Source organism: Vicia villosa, unplaced genomic scaffold, assembly GCF_029867415.1.
Source record: "Vicia villosa cultivar HV-30 ecotype Madison, WI unplaced genomic scaffold, Vvil1.0 ctg.003339F_1_1, whole genome shotgun sequence".
Taxonomy (NCBI): Eukaryota; Viridiplantae; Streptophyta; class Magnoliopsida; order Fabales; family Fabaceae; genus Vicia; species Vicia villosa.
Genome location: NW_026706183.1, coordinates 143484 through 152761, shown reverse-complemented (window position 1 = coordinate 152761; position 9278 = coordinate 143484). Strand labels below are relative to the sequence as shown.

The 9278-nt window shown below is 32.6% G+C and overlaps 1 protein-coding gene across 1 annotated transcript; it reads left to right on the top strand.

Annotated features, from left to right (window-relative positions):
- The first annotated feature begins 485 nt into the window (after window positions 1-485).
- On the top strand, window positions 486-1748 carry LOC131640860 (uncharacterized). The gene has a single exon (XM_058911235.1). The coding sequence runs from the start codon at window positions 486-488 to the stop codon at window positions 1746-1748; it is 1263 nt and encodes a 420-aa protein (XP_058767218.1).
- The last annotated feature ends 7530 nt before the right edge of the window (window positions 1749-9278 follow it).

Here is a 9278-nt window from a genome sequence, read left to right as displayed (position 1 = left end):
CAATAGAAAGATTCAGAAAGACACTAAATTAATATTAAGAGTCACTTGGAAGAACTAGACAAAGTTTGAAGTTTTGATGTAATTGAATTTATATGTAAACATGTGCTCCTCTTTTTATAATTTATATTGATTTATATACTATTAGTATATAGTATAATATAATAGTGTGATAGCAATCTACACTCTATAAAAAATCAATTACATGATAGTATAATTTTTTTTTAATTTAGATGATTTATTTATTTATTTTACAGGTCACTATCAACATAATATCTATTTTAATTTAATCAATCAATACCTCTCTCTAGAACTTAGTGTGACCTTTCCTCTCTCATCCATTAGGGTTTGAGAGTTTCCTTCATCACTTTTGTGTTCCTTTCCCAGTTTTTTCTGGTTTTCCCACCACTCAGTGTGGTCGTTTTGACTCTTGGTATTCAGGTTTCTCTTTGTGCGATCTTTTCTTGCCCTATCTACATTTTGTTAAAATGGAGAAGTGGAGATCTGTGGATTTCTCGAAGGAAGAAGAAGAAGAAGGAATTACAGCGGATATCGAAGAGGTATGCGAAGGAGAAATCTTTCAGCGAACATTAGCAGGTAGACTATGGACGGATAATAGCTTCAATTCAAAAGCTTTCATCAGTACCATGCTTGGAGCTTGGAAGCTTAAAAATGCAGTAGAAGTACAGGAACTGAACAAGAATCTATTCCTTTTTCGCTTCACAACAAGGAGAGAAATGGAAAATATCCTAAAGAATGGTCTGTGGAGCTTCGATAGGAATTTGTTAGTGCCCAGTAGAATAACAGGGGAAGAACAACCTTCGGAGTTGAATATGCATTACAGTACGTTCTGGATCCGTGTTTATGAATTACCTTTAATGCTTAGATCTGAGGCAATGGCAAAGAAATTAGGAGGTATTTTGGGAGTTTTTGAAGAACTTGACACAAAGGAAGCTCATAGGAATGGTCGATTCCTGCGAATCAAGGTCAACGTTGATTTGAGGAAACCGCTCAAGAGAGGAACGGTGGTGAGATTCAAGGAGAAGAATCTGAGGGTACACTTTAAATATGAACGACTACCAACATTTTGCTTTGTCTGTGGAAAGCTAGGGAACCAGATCAAAGATTGTGAAGCGGTAGGTGACCTAAGCGAAGAGGGGTTTGAGGATATTGAGGAGCAAGACCTTGCGTTCGGAGCCTGGTTGCGCGCGTCTCCTTTTCCAAGAATCCAAGAAGAAGTTAAAAAGAAGGATACATCGTCCAGCTCGTGTAGCAAGAATCTTTTCAACGTATCCTCCAGCCAAAGTAGATACGAAACGAAAGGTAAGAGTAAAGAAGGGGAAGAAGGAGAAGTAGAGCAGAAACAAACAAATGTTCAAAATGAACCTGGGGCAAAAATTGCTACAACTAAAAAGAATACTCAAGAGATACAACTGATGGAAAGTAACAGGATCCAGAAAGGAAAGGAACCCAAGAAAACAAATTTGGAGATCGAAGCTATGGCGGAATCACTAGGAGCTATGGATATTTCAAATGTGGGGAAAGGTAGTAAGGAGCTATTAGTGGAAGGAAAGAGCAAAAAGCGCAAATGGATAAGGCGACAAAATACGAGGAAGGCAACTACATCAAAGACAGTGGAAAAAGAGGTTGAATGTGGGAAGCGAAACCTAGTTGATGTCATGATAATCGATGGAACAGTGGACTCATGTGGAAAGGGAGAGAAGAAATTAAAGGCCAATAAGAGGAGGTGACAACAAAGCATGGACCAGAGGTGGTGTTGGATAACCAACACCGCCTACCACAATGAAAGTGATTAGTTGGAACTGCCGGGGTTTAGGGAGTCCCCGGGAAGTTCGAGCCTTGTTGAGGCTCCTTAGGAATGAAAATCCTGACATGGTTTTCTTAATGGAAACCCGCTTGAAACAACAGGAAGTACAAAAGTTGAAAATGCGAACTGTTTTTGATGGAATTCTTAGTGTGTATTGTACAGGTAATGGAAAAGAAAGAGCATGAGGGTTAATGTTAATGTGGAAGGCGAATCTGGATGTTGAAATCATCTCTTACTCTTCAAATCATATAAGTGGTAATGTTGCAGACGACATGGATACTCAGGGTTGGGCTTTTAATGGAATCTATGGTTATCCAAATGAGCAGAACAAGAAGCACACCTGGACACTTCTTCAAAATCTGATAAGAGGTGAAGGAGACAAAACTATCAGCTTTGTAGATTTTAACGATGTACTTTATGAAGGCGAGAAGAAAGGAGGGAACATTAGAACATCCACAGAAATGGCTTGGGGCAGAGAGGCACTAGAAGAGTGTGAAATTTTAGATGTTGGTTTTACATGATATCCTTTTACTTGGTTCAACGGTAGGTGCGGGAAGGATAACATATAGTGCCGGTTAGACAGGGTCGTTGCTTCACACAACTTCATAAACAGATTCAATCCTTTAAGAGTGATTCATTTGCACAGGTATGGCTCAGACCATTCAGCCATTCGAATTGACCTCGAGGAAAAATTCATGGAGAAGGAGAGGAAAAAGAAGTATCAATTCAAGTTTGAGGAGAATTGGAGCCGTAATGCAGAGTGTGAACGAATGATAAAAAGAATCTGGCAAGGAAGTTTGAGGAACACGGTGGGTAAACTGGAAGATATGCAGCAATTGAGTGAGCAATTCAAGGAATATAGAACCGGTGCAGTCAGGAAAGAGCTGAAGTGCGTTGAGTCTCTGCTCAAGGAGGATTGTAATTGGAATGATAGCGAGGAATCCATTAAAAGGTACAGAAACCTGGAGCAGCAAAGAGAGAAGCTTTCGAGGATTGACGAAGTAGCGTGGAGACAAAGAAGTAAGGCTTTATGGTTGAAACATGGGGATAAAAACAATAAATTCTTCCACAAGAAAGATGATCAGAGAAAGCAAACGAACAAAATTTCAAAGTTGCGCGATGAGAATGACCAATGGTGGAGGGGGGAGGAAAATTGTGAGAGGATTCTGTCAGGCTATTTTGAGAAGCTATTTTCATCATTAAACCCCAGCATGATAGAAGAGGTATGCAATGTAGTTAGCAACAAACTGCCACAAGATCAGGCGACATGGTGTGATGCTCCATTTACAATGCAAGAAGTTAAAGAAGCCCTGTCCCAAATGCACCTTTTAAAAGCACCAGGACCTGATGGATTGTCGGCACTGTTTTTCCAAAAATATTGGGGTATTGTTGGCGCGGAAGTTAGTAGCCTTGTGTTGGATGTTCTAAATAATGGCAAAAATCCTAGCAACATTAACACCACCAACATTGTTCTTATTCCAAAAGGGAAGAATCCCTCCACCCCGAAGGAGTTCCGACCGATTAGCTTATGCAATGTAGTGATGAAAATGGTTACTAAGACCATAGCAAATAGACTGAAAATAATTCTTCCAGGAGTAGTTGATGAGGAGCAAAGCGCATTCATCCAAGGTCGCCTTATTACAGACAATGCGCTTATAGCAATTGAATGTTTCCACTGGCTGAAAAAGAAGGTGAAAGTTAAAAAGGGTCACATGGCTCTCAAGCTAGATATGTCGAAGGCGTACGACCGGTTGGAATGGAAGTTTATATCGGGTGTGCTGTCTTCCATGGGGTTTCCCTCCCATTTCACTGATCTCATTGAAAGATGCATCTCCATAGTATCCTATCGAGTTCTTCTCAATGGGCAGCCATGCCGAAGTTTCCGACCCACTAGGGGTCTCCATCAAGGAGACCCTCTCTCACCTTATTTGTTTGTTCTTTGTGCAGATGTTTTATCGGGTCTTATAAAGCAGGCGGTGACGGAAGGAAGAATCCATGGTCTGAAAATTGCACAAAAGGCTCCAAGTATATCCTCTTCTTTGCCGATGATTCTCTTATTTTTGCTCGGGCTACTCTAAACGAAGCTTCAATAATTCTGGAAATCCTGAGGAAATACCAAGACAGTTCTGGACAGTTGGTGAGTTCTGTTGGTTACTCTCCAAGCTACGCGTGGAGGACCATTTTCAGTGCAAGGAATGTGATCCAGAGGGGTTCTCGTTAGCGTATCGGCAATGGAGAGAAGGTATTGGTTAGAAGAGATAGATGGATTCCGGATACTGCAGGTTTTAAAACTACTTCTCAATTGGAATCTCTCAGACCAGAAGCAAGAGTGTGTGAACTGATAGACCAAGACTTAAGGTGCTGGAATAGGGAACTGGTGGAATCAAGTTTTAGTCCTCTTGAAGCCTCTTCAATTCTCAGCATTCCAATTGCGTGCCAGAACTTAGAAGATGAATTGATTTGATATTATGAGAAGAACGGAGAATACTCGGTTCGGTCGGAGTATCACTTATGCATGCAGGAGAAGACAAGTAAGTATTCAGGCCCCTCTAACGTAAATACACAAAGGTTATGGCACCTAATCTGGAAAATTCCAATCAGCCAAAAAGTGCGTATGTTCCTCTGGAGGGCGGCAAACAATATCCTGCCTACAAGAGGAAACTTGAGGCCAAAAGGTATGAATTTGGATCCTTCTTGTCCGTTTTGTAACGATAGGGTGGAGGATGTGGAGCATATCTTGCTGAATTGCGAATTCGCGAAACAAGCTTTCTTTTCTTCTATTCTGGGTCTGTGTGTGCAAACTAATACGACTTTTATCCCTTGGCTGGAATTAATGTTATCACAGAAAGATAAATGGGCGGTTCAGCTGGTGTGTTCGGTGACATACAACCTATGGCGTGCTCGAAACCTCCCGGTCTTTCAATCAAAAAATATATCTCCTATAGAGGTGGCAAGGATAGCTTTGAATTTGGTGGTGGATTTTAACAAGTGGAATCCGGAGGTGGCAACCAAAAACAGAATTCGTCAATGCGCAATAGAGGATGGAGAGGGCGTGTATGTAGTCCAAAGTGATGCAGGAGTTTTTGAAGATGGACGTATAGCGTTTGGCTGTGTGATTTTTGTTGGAAAGAAGATAATCTTATCAGCATGCAAGGTGGAAGCCATGAATGTCGAAATTGCCTTGGCGGAAATTCTGGCCATTCGTTGGTGCCTCAACACTGCCCGTGAGAAAAATATTGAGGAGATTCTGGTTCAGTCGGATTGTTTAGTCGCAGTGGATTGTATTAATCGTGTTTCTAATCGTGCTGTTATTGAGCCGATTGCTATTGACTGTAGGAACCTATGTAATAGTTTTAGGAAAGCTTCTGTCATTTATGTTTCTAGAAATCTTATCTCTGCTGCTCATAATCTAGTTAGTATTGGGCATAGAGAAGGAGACTGTGTATGGCTGGGTTCTTACCCCACTACAAGGGATCTTGTATCCTCTTCTGTTTGAATGAAAAGTTTCTTTCGATAAAAAAATCATTATATTAATTTGAGAGACAAAATTCTTATTTTTAAATATTTTTTCTCCCGTAAGATTATTTAATACACTTAATTCTATATGATTATTGTTCAATTTATAATTAAATAAATTATTTTAGATTTTGCATTTATATTTAAAATTTTATATTTGCATTTGTTAAAAAATTATTTATTTTTCTCCAACTCACATGTCCTTTATTTAATGGGCTATGTTATAAACTTTTTTTTTTAACTCGGATGTCCTCTACATTTGCATTTGTTAAATTATATAATGGGTCATGTTATCTTCTATTGATATTGGACTGTCAATTATTTAATTTAATACTTGACCCTATTTTGTTATTGTGTTCTTGACCTATCTTAAACTTTTGTGGATCATTATTTTAATTTAGAATCTAATTTTCATACTATTAATATCTTATTAGAATTTTTTTTAAATATTTAATTTTATATATTCAATTTCGTCAAATTTATTTACTTCACATTTTTTTTATCATTCAAAAAATACTACACAACAAATAATACACTAGAGCGACAACACGGGTCTCTGACTAATTCGTTATTAAAACATGAAATCAAAACATCCTTGATCTCCATTCATTCAATTATAAATACACAAATAAAAGAAGCACTTAAAATTGGAAACAACCATTTTTTTTTAAAATTTTGATTTGAGAAACTTACAATAAGGTTATTCTCATAAGATATATAACAACAATATGAATGAGTTTATTCAAATATTTTTAAAATCTACAATAATTCACAAATTAAACAATGAGTTTAATGATTATGTACTCATAGTGTAAAAAAAAATTACACTGTCATTCAATTAGAATATAACGTTCTGCTATGTCATATAAGTTTTTTTAAATTTTCAATCTGACTTGTCCTAATTCATGATCGTTATTGGTTGACAGTGTAAAATTATTTTATGTTCTGCTATGTCATATAATTTTTTTTTAAATTTTCAGTCTGACTTGTCCTAATTCATGATGGTTATTGGTTGACAATGTAAAATTATTTTACGCATATTTTTTTCCTTAAACCATTGTCCATGTCACCAACCAACAAAATATAAGATTGTTTTTTTTCAGAATTTCCCAGCAAAATACTATGTCCCCTGTCTCATCTTCTTCACTATCGTTATGTCGTTCCACTATGTAAACAATATAGTTAGCTTCGTAAAAAAATTTGTTATCGTCAGTTTCATCAAATATTACATGTGACAACGTTTGAGATAGATTTGAATTAGACATTGGCGGTGAAGAAGTGGTGGTGAAGTATCCTATAAAAATTGAGATAGAAAATCAAATTTTTAAAAACAAGAAAAGTCATGGTGCAGTGCAAGAGAAAATAAGAGAAATTTATCTTATATGTTCATGTGAATAGTTAAAACTTATAAGGTTTCACGAAGATGGGAAAGTAATTCCAATTTTTTTTTTTACAAAATTAAATATTTAAATATTATTTTTTTATTCATAATATTTTTTATTAAGTTTTTTTAATTACAACATTTTATAATAAGAAAGTATTTTATTATGTTTTTTAATGGTGAAATTTGATAATCTAGCTTATTAGAAAATTTATTGTTCTGAAAAAGACATTAATGCCCTTATTGCTTTTAAGTTTGACAAGTGGATGTCTTCTCCAACTAGATTTCAATTGTTTTGTTCTCTACTCATTAATTATTGTTTTGCTTCTAAACTTTTAATCAACTCATAAAGTGACTTTTTGGTTTTGGTTTTGGTAACCACATTTCTTTTTTCGACTTCACACTCTTCCTTTCAAATCACTATTTTCTTGATTACAACTTCTACTTCTTTTTTTAATTTTGGAGAATAAAGTTATATTTTCTCTTTTTGTTGTAGGTGTATATAAAACGTATATCTCCTCTTTTCTTTTGATTTTGGAGCATAAAGTTAGATTTCTATTATCTTGCTTATTGGCTCTAAAATTATATTATATTCATATTAATTAATTTATGTATTAATTATATAATATTTTTTTGTGATAATGAAAGATATTATGAGCTGGATTAGTCATTAATATAAAATATTATTTTTTTTACAATATTAAATATTTAAATATTATTTTTTATTCATAATATTTTTATTAAGTTTTTTTAATTACAATATTTTAGGATAAGAAAGTATTTTATTATGTTTTATAATGGTGAAATTTGGTAATAGAATGAATAAAGGAGTATAGGGCGGCGTGTTAAAAAATATTTGGTTTGTGTGTGAGAGAAGTTTGTTAAATAAACTTTTTTATCACAATGTAAGACAAAACATGTATGATACATTATTTCTAATGTAGTAAAAAAACAAATAATATTTATATACGGGCAAAAACACATTATTGTTTAAAATATTTTTATATACGACAACAACTTTATTATTAATTCAAATATTTTTATAAATAATGTCAAAATAAAAATAATATTTATAAACGGGGAAAAACATATTGTTTATTAAAATATTTTCATATACAAAAATATATTATTGTTATAAGCGGTAACAACTTTACTATTGATTCAAATATTGAATAATTTTTCACACTTACAAATATTTATCTTTGCATATTAACGAAAACCTGAAGTTACTGATCACAAGATTGCATATTAACGGGAACATGAAGTTATTGATTATTTGTATTGAATATTAATGGAAACATGAAGTTACTGATCACAATATTGAATATTAACGAGAATCTGAAATTACTGATTAAAATATTGAATATTAACGGGAACATGAAGTTACTGATCAAAATAGTGAATATCAACGGAAACATGAAGTTACAGATCACAATATTGAATATTAACGAGAACCTGAAATTACTGATCAGAATATTGCATATTAATGGGAACCTAAAGTAACTGATTATTTGTATCGAATAAATCGAGTAAGAATAAAATGATTTGTTACTTTATATAAATTTTAAATTACTACAATTTTCTAAAAATATGTATAAAACGATTATTAAAAAATTTATTGATATTAACCAAAAAAAAATATTTGTAGATTTTAAAAATAATAATAGTTTAAATTATACCTTTTAAAATTCTTTTTTTATTTTATCACTGCAAAATTCGAAATCTTTAATTTATTTACTAATAAAACTTATATTTAAATACAATAATTATAAAATCTTTTTATATCGTATTATAAAGTATCCAAATAAAATCTTAATAAATTTTAAACTATTATATCGATTAATCTTTAGTTCTGTTTTTAAGTTATTATTTTTATAGTATTTTTGCTACTTCAATTCTTTAACATATTTATTTTTGTTATATTGTTAGATAATTTTTTTCATTTATTCCATATATATTTTTAATAATTATGAATGTAGCGTTAAATATTATAGTTGGAAGTATAATCGATAAATAATTATAATTTTATAAATAATAGTATTTTTAATCGTGGTAGTTAAATATTATATTATATTTTTATTTTATATTATTTTTTAATTATTAGATGAATATAATATCTTAATTTATTATTTATATTATTATTATTATTATTATTATTAATAGTGGTGGTTGAATATTATTATTATTATTATTATTATTACTTTAGTTATAAGTATAATCATTACTCTTTTTATTATGTTTATTGTTATTATTATTGTTATTGTTATTTTATTATAATTATTACTATTATTTATTTTTATTGTAGGGACAAATTAGTAAAAATATAATTAGGGTTTGTGTTTAGAGTTGTTACCAAGGTGACGCGTGGCTAGGGTTGCTATCATGACAACTTTGGATTTATATATACTAGATTGCCGGCCCGTGCTTCGCACGGGTATATTTGAAATAAAATTACATTTTTTTGTAACAATTGATATTTAATTTTTTATTTGCATTTAAATTTATTTTGTAGGCCATTTAAATTATGTTTGTAATTAAAATATTAATTTTTTAATA

Coding starts and splice junctions, on each gene's coding strand:
- LOC131640860 (XM_058911235.1), top strand. CDS start 486: ATGGAGAAGTGGAGATCTGTGGATTTCTCGAAGGAAGAAGAAGAAGAA.